This window comes from Aptenodytes forsteri, unplaced genomic scaffold (assembly GCF_000699145.1).
Source record: "Aptenodytes forsteri isolate BGI_AS27 unplaced genomic scaffold, ASM69914v1 Scaffold273, whole genome shotgun sequence".
In the NCBI taxonomy this organism is placed as follows: domain Eukaryota; kingdom Metazoa; phylum Chordata; class Aves; order Sphenisciformes; family Spheniscidae; genus Aptenodytes; species Aptenodytes forsteri.
The window spans coordinates 3,282,490-3,304,957 of record NW_008795041.1 but is presented as its reverse complement, the minus strand read 5'-3'; the positions used below and the strand labels follow the sequence as shown (position 1 = coordinate 3,304,957).

General features: G+C 38.7%; 1 protein-coding gene across 1 annotated transcript in view; it reads right to left on the bottom strand.

The window, feature by feature from the left end:
• Positions 1–22,468, bottom strand: part of CNKSR2 (connector enhancer of kinase suppressor of Ras 2) — a 205,549-nt gene that overhangs the window by 93,166 nt on the left and 89,915 nt on the right. The window contains exons 10-11 of the mRNA XM_009276936.1: positions 11,179–11,325; positions 658–791 (exon numbers count right to left, since the gene is read on the bottom strand). Coding sequence (XP_009275211.1) covers positions 658–791; positions 11,179–11,325 — 281 coding nt within the window. The remainder of the gene's footprint in view (positions 1–657; positions 792–11,178; positions 11,326–22,468) is intronic.

The following is a 22,468-nucleotide window of genomic DNA, read 5'->3' as shown; positions in this document are numbered from 1 at the left end:
GCTGAGGGTGGTGAAACACTGGCAGAGGTTGCCCAGAGAGGTGGTGGATGCCCCATCCCTGGAAACATTCAAGGTCAGGTTGGACGGGGCTCTGAGCAACCTGATCTAGGAGAAGATGTCCCTGCCCACAGCAGGAGGGTTGGACTCGATGACCTTTAGAGGTCCCTTCCACCAAACTATTCTATGATTCTATGATTCTATGAAAAAACAAAACACTATGGCAGAATAAAACAGTGCTCTTTGTTGAAGTTGAAAGTTTCTTGCTTGTAGCTCAGCCTCCCTTGTTGCATCATGGTTATTAGGCAAGGGGACAGATACGAACTCTTGTCCTAGTTATAGATTCAGGGTTTCAGATAATTTTTGCTCTTCTGAAATAGGATGAGACTGTTACAGACAACAGATTATCCCATATTTGAGAAAATAGGGTACCGAACCTTCTTTTCTAAAGGCTACTGTCTGTTTTGCAGACAAGACACTGATTCAGATCATTGTGGATCCGATTCAGCATGTCTACCCTTAATAACTAGTTCACCTGCAAAATGTTAAGTCTTATCAGCCTAATCCCACAGGGCAGGCTGATAAACGGGTAGGAACAGAATGGTCAGTTACTTTACAATATTTTTTACATTGAATTGTACCTGAAATGATCTTTTTTACCTTGGAACATAAGGTTCTGTTGGAGGAGGGGGTATGTAGAGATCCTGAAGGGCAGAGCTGTCTCTTTTTGTAGGTGTGCTGATAGTACTGGATGGCGTAGCAACACTGCTTGTAGGACTTCTAGGAATAAGAGGCTGGTTCAAAAGAGAGAGAGAAATAATCAAGATTATCCTTATATATTATACATTTTTATTTGAAAAAGCTATAAACATTCTATAGTTCAGAAAGTTAAAGAAATAGTTAACAGTGGTAATGTGTTGTGTGCTTTTAAACTGACTGAAAAAACACTCATGCTAAGGATCTAGGAATGGACATGTATTGTGCTTATAAAATTGACTCCTCTGATTACATCTTTTTCCCTTTTGCACAGCACAACTATTGCCAATGCCCATAAAAACAGTAATCAGTACAGCCACTGGTGAAATCTTAATGAGTAAATAATGTACAGAATCCAGTGAATTCCTTAACTAAACTAACACTGTAAAGAAAAAGTCTAGTGTTTACAGTAAAAGGTGCATAAGTAGGCATTAAATTGAATGTCATCTCCCTCCATCTGCTCTACAGCTTAAGAATTAACTGTAAAAGCTTCAGTTTATGTCTGCAGATGCTGTAAAATCAGGTACTGCGTCCTCAGAGCACACACACTATGAGACAGAATAAACTGGAGATTATTATTATTATTCTTCACTCCCCTGGGCACGCTCCTCACAAAGTAACATTTACTGACAGGTAAATAAATTGTACACTCCTTGCAGAATAATCATGCATTCTAGCTATCATTCCAGTCCAAACAGGATCCTTCCTCTTAATCACATCTCTCTCTCTCTCTTGTGAATTAGGCACCCCTTTTTCTTCCTCAACTTAACTATCTTGGCTAGCTAAAAAATGACCAACCATTTGAAGAGTTTATTAAATCACTGTGGGGCTGGAAATTACAGCAAGGTTTTCTAACAGTCTCTATACAGATGCAGAAAAATGAAATGAGAAGAAAACTTTGATTGCTTTAGTCTACTTAATAACGTGTCTGCCTAATAACAAAAGCCTTATGTTGCTTGGCTTGTGTGATAGCTGAACTCAAGCAGAAGAAAAAGAAAAATGGCAAATCAGCAAGTACAACAGTATCTTCATATACCCTAAAATTAAACAAATGCTGAGTTTTGCTTTGAAAGAGTTCTTTCCCCTCCATCTTTTTGGAAGTGAACTCCTTGAAGAAAGAAGTGGTGGGATTAAAGAGAGTTCACTGTACATATAATTTCTGACCTAAATAACTACTGGAGGACACAAACATTCCAATATTGTATTGATGGCAGAGAGGCTCTAAATACTGACTGACTGGGTGCGTAGAAAGATCCTTCTGCCAGCACTATTAAGAATACTTTATGACAGACCAACAGGGCATTCCTGTGCAGAATAATCAGTTCTCATTTTCTAGATATTAACCTTGACACTGTAGCATTATGCCTATGCTGCAGAAAACCCCAAGAGTTCAACAGCAGGAACTTTTTCAAAATGTTGCCCTTTCATAAGCTAGCAATGAGCCATTCGAATTTATGCTTATCAAGCAAAGCCCCCATCATTGCGTTACTTTTTTCCAGTCTGTATGTAAGAATAATGCATGCCACCTAGGAAACCTCATCCTTTAGCCAGTTACTGCCTTGTTTTAGGAACAGAGCTGTGTTAGATGTTATTTATCTCAAACATAATAAAATGTATGCTTAAAATTTTTGTTAAAACTTTGCAAGTCCACCTTTAGAGCAACAGCTAAAAACTGACACAAGTTTTCTCTTTTTGAATGTTAGAAAACCATCTCCTGTAAACAGTGATACTGCTAAATTCTTCCCTTGCTCATTAGAGTTAACGTGAGTATTCTGTAGCCAGGCCAATGAAAGACTGCCAGTATTTACAGGAAGAGAGGGAGAAAGACATACACACAAAACCAGACAGGTAAAAGACTTTACAACCACTAAAAGAAGAAGACGACAGAAGTCTGCAAAAATAAGAATAAAGTTGGTGGCAAAATGGTAAAAAAACCAAAAAAACCCTCTTCCAGAGAAACAAAAATCTTATCTGTTAGATTTTCATCTGTGACAATGTAGCCATAGGTGGTTTTGAACCACTTACTAATACAACACTGGTTATTTCCTTTCTGATACCTTGCACTTCTATGACAAGTACACTTTGTGGCTTGCTGAGTAGCTTGTAGAATTAATTTTCATTGTAAGCCAAAAGAATTTTGTGACCTAGACCCTGTTTACACTTGTTAAGCCCAGGCTGTTGTTCATGGCTCATACTGGCAGGAGCACCGAGAGGAAGACAAGCTGGGTAGATGGATTTCTCTTCTCCACTTTGAGGAAGAAGACAGCTGTTTACTTTACCTGCATGAATAGGTAGGTAAGAGGAAAGGGGGCCCTAGAGACTATACTGGTGGCAATCAATAGGAGTTTATGGTTTATGTTACATACGGAAAATCACGCTCAAGCATAACAGTGATTTGGACTTACAACGGATTGATGAGCCTCTGGTGGTCCTGACCGGCTGCTGGAAGACTAGAGGACACAGGTAAAGAATTTCCCTTGTGTTACAGCCTGGAATACCTGGGCTTAACTGTTTAAATACTAATGATACGGACTTAATTTCTGAAAAAACAATTCTGCTGAAGCCTGAGGATTCTCTATTGGATAACTTCACACTTCACCAGTCCCTGCTAATACACAGCCCAGACATACAGGTCGGTTTGTCCTCCAGAACAGTTTGCTGGAAGATGCTGGAAATCAGTTGGGGTTTCTGCATCTTTGACAAATGCATATTTTCGTTCATCTTTTGGCTCGGCAAGGTGGTTAAAACAGTGAGTGCAATAGGAAGAAATGGTATTCAGTCTACCACAGAAAAACACAAGTTATCCAGCTACCTGAAGGTAAAAGGTTTCCCTCAAACTGTTCCCATGTCAGATATTTTCAGAGGTGAAATCACAGTGTAATTGGTGAGAATCTGAATGACTGTGGTATCTCACAGGATGGCAATGTAGCTACACCTTCCCCGGGCTCCCGGAGCTCCCAAGGGGATAGAAACTGTAATACAATCTAGTACAAGTGGAAGCACAGTCCTGTAGGATTGTCTCAAAACATACTAGGATGTCTCATATCTTTTCCATATTTGGGTGATATTGCCAAAGTCAAGTCTCCAGCTTATTTCCACAAAAACAGAAAAGCTGTGTAACTAGGAAAAAAGGGGAAATCCAAATTTAAAAATAGGTCACCACTTTTTTCTTTTTTAAATATATTTATCACCGCTTCACCAGTAAATCAGTAGCTCAGTAAGAACTGCTACACGGTAAAAAGCATTCAAATGTTCTCTCCTGGTAGTAGCTCAACACACTGAGAGCGTTGCTGTAACTTCTGCTGTAGGAGTTCAGCTTTCATTTTATAAAGAATTAAAAGTCTTCGGGCCCTCCTGGTTGAAAAGAGAGCCTTCAGAACATGGCCTGCAGGTATGGTGCATCTACACGGCATTTTGCATTGCAATTTAGAGAGACCTCAACCGTTCAGTTCAAGTCAATCTGTGCACCTGGCAAGTAAATCGGCTCATGTAGCTCTCCAGTTCAATGGCAGCCATTCAGTGGACCATATGCAGGCACACTGAACAGAAAAACACAAGGAACTCCTTTCAAGTATTTCTGAATTGGGTGCCTTGGAGATCAGTGTTATTATCACTGAGCTAATTCTCTTCCAAGGACTAGAGCTTTTTTCTGCTGCAGTCCCTTTTGGTAGGCTGGCCAGGGCAAGTGGGATTGCTGAAACAGCAATAAAACTACAAAGTTTTCAGGTCCAAAAATACTTGACCCATGGGAATAGCCTGACAGAGAAAGTTTAGAAGTTACATATTAAAACTGGAATAGCCTAAAAAATGTCCCACAAAAGACCCTGCATCAGTCTTAACCCACAATGACAGACACAAAATCCATATTTAAATATATTTTGGAGTACCGTTTCTCAAACAATTTGGATGCACCATCCTCCTTCAGGATCATTAGTCTTTATGGACCTTTTCCCAAATTGTCAGTTGGCCAGGGAACAGATAACCAACTGTCTTTACTTACAGCAGCTCAGTTTCACTAACACAGGGAAATAAGAAGTCCCTGTAAGTACTGACAGACAGCACATAGACACTTAACTCCCCTCTCCTCCAGAAGCTGCTCTGTCCCCAGTTAGCTCTGTCCTGCAGTCCCTACCTCCCTCTTGCTGCCAAGATCTATTGCTGCTTTTCCCACCCCCAACCCTGAAGGAACTGAGAGGGTGCCCCCAGTGAGTCAGCATATTATTTTTGCTTTGCTCTCTAAACAATTAGTGTAATTAATATTTGATATATACTATCTAAAATTCTTTTTAATGTTTTTTAAAACTCTTTGAACCTTTCATTAACTCCCTCGGAAGCTGCAATATATAGTTTGAGAAACATTGCTCCAGAAAAAGACACACAATTTTTACACATATAAGCAAAACCATTACAAAATTTTAAGTGGTAATATCTTTATACAGTATTTGCATCAGTAAACAGATTTTACTGCTAATATATTTTTCATATTGGATCAAGGTTATGACAATTTATTGACCAGAATGTTTCCAATAAAATAAACTTTTTATAAGACCAACCATGACATGAAGTAATGAAATACTACAACTAATTCATACTCTGTAGGAAAACCCAGTCAGAATCCATTTTAACAGTGCTGCAAAGAATGCCCAGTTCCCACGTAGTTAAAAGACAACTAAGCAACTGAAGAGCAAAGAAGTTAGTATTTTATTCAAATTTAATGATTAAAAAGTGTAAGTTCATTAATTCTAATAATAAACGATGAAAACAGAATATAGCATTGTCTCTAGATGAATGAAGGAGGCAATATAATCAAGTGAGGAAAAATACTAGATAAAAATAATAAAAGTAGCATTTTCTCTCAAACCAAGGACTCTGTTGTTATTGTTGCTGTTGCTTCTTACGAGGCTGAAAAGCTGAATATATCATAGCGGAGACATGATGCATATCATAGTGGAGATATGATGCATATCTAATCCAAAATAAAGTCTGTTTAAAAAACTACAGATACTGAGCTGTTGGCGATTTTATAACGGTACAATTTAATCACATACAAAACAGTACAGTGAACGATTTTAAATATACAAAAGGTGACATTTAAACAAGCTTGGTGAAGAGTATGAGAGGGTGTTTAAGAGGGGTCATAAGGTTTTTCTCCCAGGTCAACACACAAGATGTGGCTGGCAGCTGGACCTGCCCCCAACCTCACTGACATCAGTAAGAGCCTTTTCACTGATACCGGCAGCGCGTAGTCCAAATTGGCTGAAGCATGGCAACATGTTGCTCTACCACTCCTTTGCTGTATTATAAAGAAACTGGATGAAGAGTCTTCCACACTGTAATCAAGTCCAGTTTCTTTTGACTAATTAACAAAGCACTTTCCAGAAGGCAAAGGAGGACTTTGCAGCTAGCTTCTTGCTAGCGTGATGATAGCGACTTACAGAAGATTTCATATGCGCCGAGAATCTTCTCTATCGAACCTTCCACCCTTGTTCAAACAACGCTTCAGGAAGCCTCCCTTTGAAACCTCCCCAAAATAACACAAAGTGGAAAGGAGAAATAAAGCAGACAATCTAGAGTAGAGGATGTTTATTTAAGTTAGGTTTTGAACCAGACAAAAATTTGGAGAGTTCAAAGATAATTAAGTCACCTCTATGTCAAGTAAGAAAAACAAAAAAATTAAAGGTTAAACTTATTTGGTTTGTTCACCACATTCAGTAGCAGTCAGAAATACAAATATTGTAATCTGAAATGTCATTCTAGGCTTTCACACAATGGATCAGAGTATTAGAAAAAGTAACTGAAAGGCAAATTTAGTAAGATTTGTCTTGCAGGCATAACATCTTAATATTTATGGTACAATACCATATTAATGAATACCTTCAATTGCAAAGGCAACCACAAAATTCCCCAAGGCCACAGCTGCCTAATTCAAATGTTATAAAAGCAATAACGAAAAACACAGGCTGAAAATTCCCTTGACTTCATAAATTCTGACATGACTGCAGAATGTGTCAAGAGAGAACTTTGATTATCTGCAAGAAGTTAGATAATGATGGATATTAAAACAGACAATCATCAAGTGACTGAAAACAAAAAAACCCACCAAACAACCAGCACTTCCTTTAATGAGGACACAAGGGAAAAAAAAGGATGTTTTTCTTTCTGTACTGATCGACCTTACAGCTGGAATTAATGCACTTGTAAATACAAACTCATTATGTAATGGTGCATAGTTTAGCCATAGGATAATTGCATTATTTTACTGTACATCAAGCCGTTCGATATCAGTTTCAGGACTGCTACACAGGATGCATAGTTGTTCTTCTTCTTTCTTTCCCCTAACCTTTCATATTTATTCTAAGGATAAGAATATTTGTGAAAAGAATGAATATACCACGTTTCTGCTAAAAAGGAAAAAAAAAACCCAAAGAATTAATCAATAATTACGTAGACTGCATTTAACTTGTAATTCATGGCAAGACTGCGATGTGAAGGCAGAGCTGTTCAAAGTAAACCACTGAACATTCTGAGAAGTATCTATGCCAATTAGTAACCAGTTAATATCTGAATGATCTAAAAGCGTTTTCCACACTCAGAGACCACGAACGTTTGGCTGGCATACAGCTAATCTAGATCACTAACAGTGGACAGCAAGCTCTTAAAAATTTCGTTATCAGAATGCATAATTTAATTACCAGGATGCCCTGTCACTCACACACCAAACTGCTTGATACACGGGTAGTACCTGCATACTGCCTGAACTGGAAGACTTGTCTAGCACTTTCCCAACTTACAGGCATACTTAGTATCTCTCCATTAAGTCTAGTTTTTCATGTAGCTGCAAATGGCAAACTTCATGTTTGTACACACAATTATTGACTAAACAAGCAGAATGCAATTTACCAATAATGCCTCAACATTATCCAATTTCAGCTAAAATTAAGTTTTGAAGGTTCTCAATTAAAACATCCCAATGTAAATCTCAATGTAAATGTGTCTCGATTTAATTCACTGAAATATTTACCTTCTACATTCGCTGCAACAGCTGTTAAACATATTCATTTGTAGGGCGCGTACAAAAACTCGGTCTCTGCTTTTGTGTCAGTCTCCTTACATTAGGGCAAACTTCCACCTTCCCACCTCACTCACTTCAATTTGATTAGGATGTGACACCACATTTTTCCTCTGTTCAATCCATTTGAAGAACCAAAAAATCCACAGCAGCCAGTTTGCAGATCCTAATTCCCATTTTATCAGAATTTCATCCCCATATCTTATTCCAGAGTCTTTTGAATATTTTGCTTATATTTTGTACTTTAACAGAATTATTACTGAGTCATAATTTCCTTATAGTTTGTGTCTGTGGAATAATACCTATGGTTCAATTAACTCAGCTCTGGGATGACAGCACAGTTATAACATTCTCAATTATTCCATGACATCCTGATATAGGAAAACAAGTTATCATAATTTCCCCTGCTTCCAAAGGTGATGGAAATACTGATTTCCTTATGTTTTTTTCCTATTGGCTATCACTTTCCCCCTCTCACACTACTTCCCAAGCTCCTATTAAAGAATAGCACCCTTACATGAATCAGGAACATACATAAGAAATTTCACAACAGCCATAGGGCAAATTGCAATTCCAAAACATACAGCTTTTCTGAAGATTTTTTTCAGAAATTTTTGAAGCACATTATGTTAAATAAACACTGTTTCTTCATATTTTTAATAGCTATAAAATTACACTGCACTCTGACTGCTTTCGCTGCTTGTTATTAATCAAACATACAGTACCGATTTCACACTTAGGCTACATTTAAAATTTAACATCATCTGACTGTAACATCTGTTCACCTCTGATCTGCATAAATTAACAACAGAAATCTCCACATTATGCATCTTCTGAAGTTTGTCTTCACTTTGCCCTGGAGCTTTCGACACTCAGTCTACTTAAGAAAACTGTTGCTTCTCACACTAAAATCACAAATTACAACAGACATACATATGCACACTTCACACATAAGTGTTGAATGAGGTTCTGGCCTTTTCCTGGTGTCATGCTTGATAAAATCAGAACAATAGCATCATGATACCAGAATTATATCTCTAATGTTTAACAGTATCTCTATTTGTACTCATATTAGCCTTAAAAATATTCGTATTTTCTATGCTCTCAGCAAAAAACCCACACCAAAACCACTACTCCCATTACCCGCCCCTCCCCCCCAAACCTGTAAGATTACAGAAAACCTCTATCTAGGGTCAGTCTCATCTTATCTAATACACATAATCTCCATTGGAGCTAGCTGTCCAGACTCCCTTTATCAACAAATTGAGAGAGAGAGGCATGCGCAGGGGCCAATTCAGCTCATTCTAAGGCAGATCAGTCTAAAATAGGCCAAGATGAATGAACCAGTAACTGTTATGTATGTCCACTGGCCAAAGGGAGTAAAAATGAGAAACCTGAATGATATGTAGATATGCACATAGCAGATACCTAAAGTTAGATCAGTTGAATTACACCCTAGTATCTATAAGGATGCTGAGATGTAAATCAGAGCCAAATAAAACACACTAAAAGATGACTGGATTTTTGCCTCTGGAAGTGAGTGTGGAGTTTCAAACAGGCCCACAACTTAAGCTCATGACTGCATTCACTGTAAAGGGACCACAGGAATCCTCGCTTTCCCACTGGACTTAGTTTAAATGGTGGAAATTGGTTTCTACCCAATTTCTTCCCACCCTTTTGGAGTAGCCTGTCTTGAATTAATTGCTTATTTGCTATTGTCTGCATCAATGGCCCATGTCAGAAACTTCTGTTGTGGGGTATTCAGTGCAATTATTCTACTGGCAAATGATAAAGTGAAGCAAAAAGAAATATTTATAAGAATGACCCAATTCACCCAAAGAAATACCAAACTCACCCAAAGAGGATTTAGACTGAAAGCATTTGACCCCATTTAGAGCAACGATGTGCATTTTTCATTTGTATTTATGTTCTCACTAAAGCTATGATAACAGTGCAGCCTTCAAGTATAGACATTCATACACTCATATCATGCATACAGATTTGCAATTTTATGTTCAGACGATAATAAGATATTTTTGGTTGAAAGTTTTTTGTCACAAGAGGATTTAGACTGAAAGCATTTGACCCCATTTAGAGCAACGATGTGCATTTTTCATTTGTATTTATGTTCTCACTAAAGCTATGATAACAGTGCAGCCTTCAAGTATAGACATTCATACACTCATATCATGCATACAGATTTGCAATTTTATGTTCAGACGATAATAAGATATTTTTGGTTGAAAGTTTTTTGTCACATGTCTAGTCAGTACTTTATATCTGAAAGACCAAGACATCTCAATCATTTAAAAACTTACTCAGTTTCAAAGACAGTGATGCATTTAACCATAATAAAATAATTTTTATATATATACACACATATTTGAAAGAAGTTCTTCATGGCATTAGTTCTTTTTATGCATCTCAATATTTTAAATGGCAAAGACCACAGCTACTGGCAGTTGCATTTCCATATCTCATTTTCCTTTTGCCCGAACTTTGCAGAAGTCTTTTCTCTCTCAAATGTACTTAATTTTAAATTAGACTTTTTATTGTGATAATAAAAATGTCCCAAATAATGCATTCTTTATGCAAAGAAAATAAATTTCTAAACATTGTTCTATCTGAACTGAATGAAAAAAGGGATTATTTGTCAGTTCCATCTGTTGGTTACATGCTTTCATCAGTCTGGACATAACTTTTATTTCCTAAGAGTAATCCATCACAGTGACATTTTATCCTAAAGTGAAACACGAAAGCTTTAATGAAATCATTCCATGGTTTTCAGCACATTGCAAGCTTACTAAAATTAAAGGCCCAGCCAGACATCCCGTGCTACACCTCCTTATGTACAAGAGTTCAATCTCAAGGACAACTCCAACACGAATACGACTTTATTTACATGAGGAAATTTTGATGGTCAAGTGGTTTATTGAATAAAATCACCTTATAAATTTTCCTATAACTCCATGATTGATCAAACTGAGAACTCAAGATCTTTTCCTCTCCTCTTTCTTTGAGGTTATACTGCACTGAGAGCTTAACAAGAAGTCAGACTAAAATTTACCAGTTTCTGAAGTATGCTTGTTTCCCCTTGGCTAGAAAAGTTACCTGGGACTACTCTTCTGCATTGTAAAACACTGGGACAATTACTTCTTAACTTTGAAAAGTTCTAATAACAGGTTTAATTTCAATTGAGCCTATGAGAACAAACTGCAGAGAAATCATTTCAGAAACAATTTTTCAAAGTATACAAGAGTAAATCCATATGCTGCTGAGATGAAGCACAATAAAGCATCACTGAGATAATCTATAGTTAAAATGATGGTGTATGACTTATGATTAAGCTTCATTACCTGCAGAGCAAGGGGCTTCCATCTCATATTTTTCAGTAAAGCTGGTGCTGAGGTAAGCATGCTCTGAGGTCGCTTTTTCAAAGTTAAGATAACACCACTCGGATCCTCTCGTAGTGCATTCACCAAATTTTTCAACTGCCACCCCACCTGGTAACCAGTAAAATCATTACAATAAAATTGAGGTACAGTATTCAATATGTAATGTTCCCTTTTTAAATAAGATTAGTAAAATAACATAATAGGAGTGTATATATATATATTAAAGGAGATTAACTCTAGAAATGTCAAAAATAAATTACTGCATAAAAATCACGTCAACTAAAATAATTATTATAATGCATTAAGATGGATATGCATCATTTCAGGTTTTAGAATTAATAACCTACTGTTACTCCACTTTAAATGCACAATTAAATCTCAAAGTGTTTTCAAGATAAGCTCTGGTACATAGACTTTAGAGACTAGAAGGTTAAAAAGCCCTGGCTTGTGCCCCAACAGTTCAATTCAAAACTGAGCGTTTTATACTCCATGGTTACTATTTAAAGTACACTAACCACATGTAGTCATGCTACTTCTACTCCTAGCAGCTTATGCAAGCACAAACCAGTTCAGGAAAATCTTCTACTCTTCACACTGCTATAAAAACAAAATCAGAATCACATGGGCTTTTTTTTAAATAGTACTTCTTTCATGATGATTTCAGAAACAAATACAGTAAATGAATGACAGAAATGTAGTCTAGCCACTACTTGAGTATTAGCCCGAAGTAAAATTTTCCTAATTGAATTACAGCATTTTGAAATATTCTAAAATTAAGAACTTGACTAACATGGAAAGCAACACGTCTTTATTTATAAACGCAGGATAGAACTTTCTGAATCATTTACTTCGCATTTTCGGAAAAAGTACTTCAAATATTAAAACAGTACAACTCATGACAATGGTTTTCAGTCTAAATAATGCCTGACCGCAAGTATCTATCTTGAAACGCTTTGATATTCAATTCCTGCATTTTCAAGTTTGGCACCTAGAATGGCAATACACAGAATCATACATCCCTTGAAAATCTTGGCTTGTAGACTTAGAAAGTGATTATTTCTGTAAACTTGACAGCTTTTCTACCTTTTTCTCTCTCTCCCCCCTAAACAAACAAGTAAATTTTCCTGATATTTAAAGGATCACAGTTACAAATATTTTCCTGCTTTCACAACTTGTACAAGAACAATGTTAAGAAGAAAATTATCCAATTGAGAAATGAAATTCTTACTGAAAAAACATCTAGAACTCCAAAGTGATAAGGTAACATCATTGTAAAAAGGTAACTTTATATCATGTCAATATATTTGAAAAAAATTAAATAGGCAATGTGAACAAAGAGAATGCAGATGTTCCTTATCATTGGTATAGTGCAATATGACACAAATATATATTTGTTACCTATGTTTAAGCAAGGCAATCACACGTAGGTTGTTGCTACTTATTTTTTACATTATTCCCTATTACACCGAAACTCACTTTGTTTGCTTAGTATCACTTATTTTAAGAGCTGATGCTCCTGTATGAGCATGCCACTTAAGCCAACACTAATGCTTACCAACAACCCTGAATCACAGACGTGGTTCAAACCTCACCACTCGTCCTCAGCTACTGTGAACCTACCTGTCCTCTTTTCACCACAGCAAAGTTCATTACATCCAGGATGCACTTCTACAGTAATATTATTGTAAACAAAGAAACAGGGTGTTGACAACATGCATCTTCATGGAATATTTTCCAGCTTCCACAGAAGACTTCCAAGCATGCCGGAATTCTTATTTTAGTTCAATGTACTAGGCATATGGCTATTATACTTTGAATAAAATGAAACATGAACGAAATCAACTTCAGCTCAATTCCCACATCCTGTTGAAGTCTCCATTTTGTTTCAACAGTATCTAAACCAAGTCTCTGTAAGTCCAAGTTTTGTGTTTTAATATTACGATTTTATAAAAGAATACCTTGCTATTTACAATACTGTTTTCCTACTTGGAGAGACTTCCACCACTGCTTAGAAACAATACATTCCCCATAGTTCCATAATGTCACCTTGGGCATATGCAAGGTTTCATTTGTTACCCAAAAGCAGGAATTAAAGGTCTACAGTTCATGTAAGGTATCTCTGTACGTAAGCTACTGTACACTTTAATTCCCTAATGTAACAACTGAAGACAGATTTCTGGAGAGGGATCCTTCTGCTGAATAAAGTAGCCTTTACAGGGAGCCTTGAGGAGAACATGGTGTGATCCTAGTTACGGAGTCAGGATGTAAAATTCTTGCCATTTAAGTTGGTAGGATGCTGCATGCAAAAGCTGTGCTTTAATGCCATCTGTTTCTCATTGAAATAGCCAGAGGAATATAAATAAAATTGGGGTTTTTTGGTTATGCTAGCAGTTTTAAAATTATTTTAAACGCACTTTCATACTTCGCAGAGAAAAACTGTATCATGTATTTCAACTACGTCTTACATTGCAATAAATGGGAGATTATCTAGTCTCTTTATGAGAGTTAGGGGGATTAAAGAAAAAAATCACTTCAAAGCACTAAATCTGATGTATTTAATTTAGAAGCTCATGAATATAAACAATTTAACTTAATTTTTCACAGGAAAATTCTGAGTTCACTACAAATTTCAAATTAAGTTCATCCTTTGCTTTTACTTAGTTTGACAGCAATTTTCTGGCTGTTCAGACAGTCTTTGGTTGCTTCTCATCTTTTGAACAGAAATCACTAAATTGGCCTAAGAGGAACAAGTCACATAAGAGGCTGTCAACAATAAATTGAAGGAAATTGATGTCCACGTAGGAGGTATGCTTTTCAGTTCCCACATAGTTTAGATCCCATCAGATCCCATCAGAATTCATATTGGCACAGACTAAACAGAAGTAATCTTATTTGAGGAGGTCAGGTTGGAAAGAGGAAAAGGAAGTGAATATATCTGGAACTGAAAACTGTTTTCCAGAAATCCACTTTAGTGACATGTAATCTACACTTTCTTTTAAGTGTGATTTGAACTTATTCTCTCTAATGTCTCCTTGGGATCCTCATTACCACCACAGCTACCAATTCTCAACTCCTAATCATCAAGTTTTTGGACAGAGCTTTCAAATCCCTACCATATCCTTTATTCTGCCCATGTAGTGCAAAAATGGACAGTAATAAGAAAGTTTCATTACTGGTTTGAAAATTTAATAGGTAAGTAAAAGGACTATATTAGCAGACAACTTTACTTACATTAAAACAACCCGAGCGATTCATTTTTAAATCAGTGCACTATACTGACCAGGTACCCATTTTTAAGGACCAAGCAAGTTACTGTTGCTTGCTTTAAAATAAACTTACATTGTTAAACCAAGTGTCATCAACAAGCTGTAGTCAGGAGAGGTCTCTTTAGTGGCAACCTAAGCCCAGTGTTGGGTTTTGCTGTGCAGCGCCTGAATCACTCCTGGCTGCCAGTGCAGCTCATGGCCGAGCACAGGGAGGGCCGAGGGCAGAGCAGGGCAGCCCCCGGGTCAGGCGCCATGCACAGGCACAATGCAGCCAGTCCCTGGGTAATACTGGGAGCCCCGGGGTGGGGGGGAAGTGTGCCCACTGCATGGGTGCAGGCCTGGGCACCCGAGGGAACATAGGGCACCTTATGGAAAGGTGGAGCGTGGAGTAGGACAGGCCACGGGGTTTTTTTTGGTGAGGAAGGAGGAGGACTATGGGCTCAAGGAGTAGCAAGGGAAGGTGAGCATGGCATGCAAAGATAGGGGAACTAGGGGAGGAGAGGAGAGGAGAGGAGAGGAGAGGAGAGGAGAGGAGAGGAGAGGAGAGGAGAGGAGAGGAGAGGAGAGGAGAGGCGGGGGGACGGGGGGGTGGTGGGGGGTGGCTAGAGGAGAGGAGAGGAGAGGAGAGGAGAGGAGAGGAGAGGAGAGGAGAGGAGAGGAGAGGGAGCACCACAGGGGTGGCCCGAGGGGTTGTGGTGAGTGGTTTCTGCCAAGGAGTTTACAGCACCTTTGCTGGAGGAGTCTACTGCCAAGGTAAAGGAGGGATAGACAGGGTAGCCCACATCCAAGCCACCTAAGGACCAATACCCCAAGGCCGAATGAACAGCGCTGCTGGGGGATGGCGCGAGAAGGGTCATCACCCTCCCAAAGGGGAGGGCAATGCTCTGTGCCAGAAGCGAGCCTGCAGGCAGGGTGCCTGTAACATCAGCATCAGGCCACCTCCAAATTTCTCATCTCATCCCGCCATTACATGCCCAGAGGTTGTGGCCAGGCTGGGAAGCCTCTCCAGCGTGCTCCAGAGACACTTGGGGCCACCCAGGTTGCTTCAGCAGGACAAGACAGGCACACGGGAGCCCTGCGCAGATGCACACAGCTCTGACATATCCTCCTCATCTCCCCTGCCTCTCCCCCTTGCCTCCCGCTGGCTTATCCACCACCTGGAATACCCCAGCACCCATTACCCGAAATAGCAGAAAGCTTTAGCAGGGGGTGCTGTTAGAGGTCTGCTCCCCCAGGCACCACCTGGGAAAAGAAGATGCCCCCAAGCAAGATGAGACATATTTTAAAAGACCCCAATGTTTCTTTGGCTTGCAGCAAGCACATCTGGATGACAATACTACAATGGCCTGAAATGGAACTTTTATTTTGAATTCCTATTCTAAATTGCCAAGAACGTTAACACTTTAAACTGTTATAAAGTTGCTCTTAAAGTAATGACCTTTTCTTCCCAGATGAATCTATTGCCCCCTTTATGGCAAGCTTGGGAAATTGGTAATACTCTTCCCTTTTTCTGAAAGTAAGCATGCCATTCATTGAATCTTTTTTTTTACACAGCTGCACCCATGACAGTATTCCCAAACTCCTGTGCTCATTAATGATTTCTGTGAGTACTGCTGTATGTTATGAGCCAGAGAGGAGCTCTGCAAAATATTAACATGCAGGCAGTTCAAATACAATTGGATGGACCTAAACCAAGTATTTTTAGGATGCTACAAGATCCAGTACTAAATAACCTACAGTCTGAAAAATCCAGCACATGTATCCCAAAGAAACTATGGAACAGCTGCATCATTTAAAAGCAGTGTGCAAATCTAAAACACACTAAAACTACATCATCTAGAGGGTGGGATTATAGTCAGATGATAAATAGAACAGAGTCCACATTTTTACAGGTGTATTCCTGTTCAAAGGGTCACCAGAGTCCCATGAAAGTTAATGAGAGATTTCTGCTTCCATGAAAAGAAAACTGTTTTTTTTTCCCCCAGTTACGGTAATTCTTTCCCAACTTGCAGATTTGTAAAAGGGAAGAGTAGTAATATCTTTACACTTTTGAAGGAAAAGTAATATCTTCCTGCTAAATATAACCTGCAAAGCCATGTGCTATTTTCCAGCTAAGCAAATATGCAAAAACCACTCTAGTGTTTAATTTTAAAAAGTTACTGGAATGGGGAGATAATCAAAATTCTCATTCTTTCAGTGTTGCCTGTTATAAGTGGCATGCAGCCAGAGCTCTTTGACTTATCAACCACTTCAAGCTTTTACTCATTTTTCAGCTAAAAAAATAGAATTTCTAGGAGGAAAGTGTATTCACCTTAAGAAATGGGTCTTTTTTTTAAGAACTTCCATATCTATCACCCATCTTGCATTTTATAAATAAAAATATGTGCATAAAAAACCCCACACAACACTGCACTTCAAATCACTGTCTATCAAACCTAGCACGCTGTTACGCAAGTCAGAGTCTGACAAGAAACTATCTGGCATCATGCTGTTAATTTAACAGATTGATTTCCATGAACACCGGCCAGAAATGAGGATGGTCAGCTGGCAGCCCTATGAAACAAATACGTTAGTAGCAAGCATCTCCTTCCTTTCCCCCAGCTGCAGATGCCTGAAAAGGCTAAAAAATAATGGAAGGCCATAGGTCTTCCGCCTCCAGAAAACATTATTGGGTGAGGAAACCACAGAAGGATGTTTACAACATGGACTACCACAGAGATGAAAGCTGTATCTGTCTGCAGTAGGAGAAGCAGTGGCAGGAGAGCAGCAGATGCCTTTCAGGGATTTATTCAGCTTCTTAAGCTAGCATGATAATGAACGTCCACGCTTACGTAACAGTTTTCTCCCAAAGAGGAGAGGTTAATAATATTGTGATTGCATATGCTGCAATTCTAGTTAAAGAGTATCTTGGCTATATTATTTAAATAAATGCAATTTTAATCCAATGTTAAAGTCAGTTCTGTGCATCCTTAGAATGGCACTGATCACATCGCACTGTATCGTTGTCCAAAGTCACCACAACACAGTCTGAATGTAAAGTACATTGAAGAAAATCACATCTTTTACTTGAGAAAATCCTGATGTTTCACTAAAACTTTTGCTTACTACCACCAAACTATGAAATAAGTAATTTTTATATGCATTTTTGGCTACGTAAACTAAAGCTCACAATTAAGAGACTTTCCCAATAATAAACTAAGTTAGGACCCAAATTGAGAGCTGAATACAGAAGTCACTGCCTCTCATTAAGCTGCTCTAATCACATTACCCCATCAGAAAACATATCTGATCCAGAGCATAACTTCTGACTGATTTTATTACCTTGCTCCTTTTAGGTATTGGCACAGCTCAGTTCCACCATAATTCAACAAACTTCACAAATGTTAGTAACATGACCACAGAGCACCTCAGTAATGGAGACAAGCATCTACTTTATCCGTGGGGGAACTGAATCTTGAATTATCCAGGGACACAGAATCAGTTCTGTATTGAAGCTTGGACACTGTTTAATAACAATGCTTACCTTTCACTTTTCACTGATACAATCAACCTTCAGTTCAGAGCTACCTCACTATTTTGCTTTTGAGTCATTGCTAGCAACATCCTAGAACAAATAAAGGAGTATATTTGTCGGGAGCAGCAGAGACTCCAACTTTATGGGTTTGATTATATCCTATTTTACAGATGTAAGGTCAGTGACTAGGTATAATTTTTGAGGAAAAAGGGTCTCATTTCCCCGTTTCAGGGTATGGATCTAAAAAATGGGGATGATTTCAGTTCGCTCAGTTTTGGTGTACCTCTGAAATTTGAAGCATCCTCCCTCACTTGGGTACCTGCTCTTCCCCACAGTGACTGGCTGCCTCCAGTGCCATGACTGTAAGGCATCGCTCTCTTCAACCAGGAGTACAGATAACCAGAACAGACAAGTACTGGCCATTTGGAGGGTTTTCATCCAGCCTTCCATCCACTTGTGGAATGTGGATCTCAGCATTATTTAGCCTCAGAGGGCTAAATAATAACTCAGTCTTTCAAATGCTAGAGGGGTGTCTCAAGCACCAAGACGTGCATAATTTCAGGTTAAAGGCCTTCCTGGAAGGCAAAGCACTGTGCTGACGGGAATACACAAGTACGAAGCCCAGTCATACAACAGGCAAGAAACCATCAGGTCCCTGCGCTGGGAGCAGGGAAATGACGGTTCTGGTCCCAATTCCCAGTGACCACTTTTTTGTGTAATATAAATGCAATACAAATTACACAAATACTGCAGGGAACAGGGTCTGAAAGCCACGTTGTGATGAGCAGGCCCTACCCCTTCTTCAGCAAGGGCACAGACATTAAACTATTATGAATAAAGGTGCTGCCACCAGAGCCCTCACTTGGCCTCATTTTCGGGAGCTTCCAGGGAATGTATGGAGAGCCCAGGTGCCCACCTCCATTTCAGTGGGGCTCCCAGCAAGAAACAGACCTCCACTGCCTGAGAAGAGACATTTCAGCATCGCTGGGTGGCCACAGGTAAGCGCTAAAGAAACCTAAGTTCTCATAAATGTCTAAGCAGGTGCAGAGAGTTGGTGGTAGGAGCTGAAGGCTCAGGCAGGATTTAGGCAGACTGGATCACACCCCAGTTTCTCATAGATTAAGCTGCAGTGTGGCTGTGGGTGGCCTCATCCTTCCTTGGGGGAAGGGAACAGCCAAGTTCTCCATATTTCACACGGCATAAGGAACGTGCTCCTTGGGAGTGACCCTGCAGTATTAACCCACCACAGCCACGTTTGCCTTACAGTAACTCATTTGTGCTGCTGTATGCTTACATCTCACAATGGGAATTTGAGGCATGTGTGTGTGTGCATTGCATATTCTCATATTTAAATTCCCACAATGGTTGTCCTGGAATTAAAATAAGAAATATATATAAACATACGTGCCTACACACATATATAAATAATTTTGTTTCAGATTAAATTTACATTATCACAACTTAATATTTTAGAACGATTTCAGTGAGTCAGTAATTCCAACAGTCTTTGACCCCCCCTCTTTTCAATGTATAAATAAAGTTCCTGAGATCGCCAGCTGCCCTACAGCTAAATAGTGCTCCTATCCTTGAAACAGATGTTTCTTGAGACTGAATTCATATAGTGAAACTAAATTAACATGTGTACAGAGAAATTGTAAAACAAATCCTTAAAGGTCACTAATAACCAAGCAAACTGAAAAAAAAAGCCTTATATATAAACATACGTGCCTACACACGTATATAAATAATTTTGTTTCAGATTAAATTTACATTATCACAACTTAATATTTTAGAACGATTTCAGTGAGTCAGTAATTCCAACAGTCTTTGACCCCCCCTCTTTTCAATGTATAAATAAAGTTCCTGAGATCGCCAGCTGCCCTACAGCTAAATAGTGCTCCTATCCTTGAAACAGATGTTTCTTGAGACTGAATTCATATAGTGAAACTAAATTAACATGTGTACAGAGAAATTGTAAAACAAATCCTTAAAGGTCACTAATAACCAAGCAAACTGAAAAAAAAAAAAGCCTTTAACTGAGCTGAAAACTTACATAGCATTGCTTAGCTAAAGGAAGGACAGGGATAGGGAGTTAAAAGAAATTGTCATAACAAAGCTGTAATTATTTAGCCATGAAAGTTCTTTTCTTTTTTTGTTCCATTTTACTGCTATTAAAATAATCAGCCATAGACTATGTACAGCATTCAAGCCACTGAGGTGTTCTAAGCCAGTACTGAGGGTTTTTTAAATAAAAATTTACATATTCAGAGTACATCTACTCAAATCAGGCATAGAATTTCCCTGCTTTAATTTTTCCTCCCTCATGACACAGCGTTAACTTGCTTTTCTTACTGTTTTGATCTACTTTTACAACAACTATCACCATCTTACACTTCCTTACAATTACCTCCTAACTTCATTAGACTAAGGTAATGAATTATGCAACAGAAGACCAGGCTGGAATCTGAAGAGCAGCTGTGTAATTTACACAGCTGCTACCTAAACAAAGCACAGAGGTATTCGAAACCATTGAATCCTAACTCATATGTGGTCTAGGCTGTGCACAATTGTAGTATCAGCCAATTAATTTGCACAACTTTGAAGACATCTCTCCTTACCTTTCATCTCCTTTTCTACAGTGTACTTCAATTTTCAGCAATCTCAGTTAAAAGGAAGATTATTACCAGCAGAGTAATTCCTGCCTTCCTTTCCAAATACACATACCTGAACATACACTACCAGTAAACCTTTTAACCTGTTCTTATGAGACAAAAGGAGTAATATAATCTGTATTCTGTTCTATAGGCATCAACATGGTTAACAATAGAAAACTCCAATTCATAGAATCATAGAATCGTTTAGGTTGGAAAAGACCTTTAACTTCATTGAGTCCTAACACAGACTTCATCATTAACCTAACACTGCCATGTCCACCACTAAACCATGTCCCTAAGCACCACATCTACACGTCTTTCAAATACCTCCAGGGACGGGGACTCAACCACTTCCCTGGGCAGACTGTTCCAATGCTTGACAACCCTTCCGGTGAAGAAAGTTTTCCTCATGTCCAATCTAAACCTCCCCTGGCACAACCTGAGGCCGTTTCCTCTCGTCCTATCCCTTGTTACGTGGGAGAAGAGACCGACACCCACCTCGCTACAACCCCCTTTCAGGTAGTTGTAGAGCGCGATAAGGTCTCCCCTCAGCCTCCTTTTCTCCAGGCTAAACAACCCCAGTGCCCTCAGCCGCTCCTCATAACACTTGTTCTCTAAACCCTTCACCAGCTTCGTTGCCCTTCTCTGGACACGCTCCAGCACCTCAATATCCTTCTTGTAGTGAGGGGCCCAAAACTGAACACAGAATTCAAGGTGCAGCCTCACCAGTTCTAATTCTACTTATTATCTGCTACCTGGGCATAAAACATATGCTCTAATCATATATTTCATACATCAGAGTCTAGGAAATTTTGAAAGAATTATTTTAACTGCAGAATTTACACTATTCTCACTATCAAGAACACATTGTTAACATTGTAATTTAAATTGCCTGCAAATAAAAATTGTACCAAGATTAGTAGACAATAGCAACTACTATGAGAGTATGAACATAATTCTTATCAGGAATATATGCATGAAGTGTTTAGCAGCACATTGTCATTCAGTATTTCTGTTGGAAATATTAATATCATTTACAGCACCTCTTAGAGGGCTTTTTTTTAATAGAAACACTATCATATGGGAAGAAAACCAAAGCATAGAACAACTGTACAAAATAAATTAATTAAAATGCATAGTCGCCCAGCAAGTTCTGCGCAGAAAGATGAATTTAACAATTAGACCACAAGAACACTCCACAAAATACTGCAGCCATTCTTAGCAGATACATCCTCAGGACTGTGGTTGTAAGTATAGCTTGTATAAAAATACTTGATTCGGCTACAGACTCACTAACTCAGCTATTGCCAGTGGTGAAACTATGAAGGCCTATCAGTAACATCTATACAAAAAGTCAACTGGTACTGCAGCAGAATTCTTACTACAATTACACTGCTTCTAACAGAGACACTGATGCCTTCAAAGTCAGCCCAGGTGCATATTCCCAAACTGTAGTCAGTGCCGTACAGACCAGTCTATGTCATCAATTACAAAAGAACGCCTTTTTTTCCAAAGAAAAATAATGGAAAAACTCAATAGTCTGCTGAATGGTTATTGATATATGTTCATCTAATCACATGAGTAAATTACCAGGACTCAATAATAATAGAGTTGCACATTCTGGGGTGTCCTGGTTCCAGCTGGGATAGAGTTAATTTTCCTCCTAGTAGCTGGCATAGTGCTGTGTTTTGGATTTAGCATAAGAATAATGTGATAAGACACCCACGTTTTAGTTGTTGCTGAGCAGTGCTTATACTAAGTCAAGGACTCTTCAGCTTCCCATGCTCTGCCAGCAAGGAGGTGCACAAGAAGCTGGG